General features: G+C 36.8%; 1 protein-coding gene across 22 annotated transcripts in view; it reads left to right on the top strand.

Moving 5' to 3' along the window:
- Positions 1-1281, top strand: part of LOC117941766 (galactose-specific lectin nattectin-like) — a 66903-nt gene that overhangs the window by 62670 nt on the left and 2952 nt on the right. For 5 of the 22 annotated variants that reach the window (XM_034866908.1, XM_034866883.1, XM_034866917.1 and 2 more), the window contains exon 4: positions 226-255. The exons of 10 other annotated variants lie outside the window; for them this stretch is intronic. In XM_034866908.1, the coding sequence (XP_034722799.1) occupies positions 226-255 (30 nt within the window). Of the gene's footprint in view, positions 1-225; positions 256-882; positions 1014-1281 lie in introns of all 22 variants that reach the window. 7 more of the 22 variants (XM_034867007.1, XM_034866963.1, XM_034867025.1 and 4 more) reach the window with 3 other exon arrangements.

Below are 1281 nucleotides of genomic sequence, written 5' to 3'. Positions count from 1 at the left end.
GCTTAGCTGTCCTGTCCATTAAAGGCAGCAAATAAAATAATGAATAAAATAATCTTAAAAAAAGACTAAAGAAACAAAGAATTGACAAAACGTGTTCTTTCTGTGATACAGGGGATCCTGCAGAAATATGTAAGACCAAATATCCGTTCACACCGTGTACGAAGAACGTCGGTGAAGGCTGGTCCCAGTTCGGAAAAAACTTCTGCGTGAAGGCGTTCAGTACTACGTATTTGGGTCATGCTGATGCAGAGGTGATAAAACACACACATCTGAGTACAGACAGTGAATGTGACCTCATCCTGTTCACACAGTCTTTCAAATTCAGCAAAAGATGTGAGGATAGAGGACTTGAGAACAAGATTTCTTTTATGGGACTTGTGAAGTTTAAAACTATATTCTTTAAGTATATTCTAATGAGTGAGGTACAGCTATGGAGGTTCTTCTAACCCAGTATTTAAAAGAAAAGGAAAATAACAAATATGTTGATATTTCGGGAATTGAAATAATGATAGGTGAAATGTTTTTTTGGAGTGATAGGAAAGACAAAATGCAAAAGCTTCAATTGAAATGTGTAATAGCACAAGACAAAACAAACGTAAGAAGGTTTAAAAGAGAAAGTTTTTCATGAAGATATAAAGCCTTATTTTACCTCCCTCTGTTTTGCATTTTTTTCTCCAATTTAACTTTCAAGATTTTATAAAGGTGGTCGTGTGTTTTCTGTCTCCTCAGAGCAGCGGTTAGGGAATATAAACAGGCTTCGTGATGGCGGACCGGATCAATTTTCCGGGTTGAGCGAGAATAGATCAAATAAGCGAATTAACATGAACAATTATGAATTATCAGTGAAGACTAATTTTCCTGATTTGTGTTCATTTCAGAATGCATGTAGAAAATTCCCAAAGGGCCATCTGGTGTCAATCGAAAATAGAGAGGAGATGAATCAAATTCAATGTGCCACGTACAGAGCCACCCCCGGGAAAGTTCTCTACTGGATTGGAGCCTACCTTAAGCTGGTAAGCAGTAAATGTTTCTGTTTGTGAAGGTGTTTAGTCTTAGTTCAATGCATTCTCATGAAAAAGTTTGTATGATATTGCTAAAACTTATGCACAATTCATTTAATATACTACAAAATTATGGTGGCTGCTGGCCCGTCACATGACAGTTAAATGTAAATGTGATGTATTTATATAGCGCTTTTCTAGCCTTAACGACTACTCAAAGCGCTTTTACATCATACAGGAAACATTCACCATTCACACACATTCATACACTGTGGCCGAG

The sequence above is a fragment of the Etheostoma cragini genome, chromosome 1 (assembly GCF_013103735.1).
Source record: "Etheostoma cragini isolate CJK2018 chromosome 1, CSU_Ecrag_1.0, whole genome shotgun sequence".
Classification (NCBI taxonomy): Eukaryota; Metazoa; Chordata; class Actinopteri; order Perciformes; family Percidae; genus Etheostoma; species Etheostoma cragini.
This window is presented reverse-complemented; position numbering and strand designations above follow the sequence as displayed.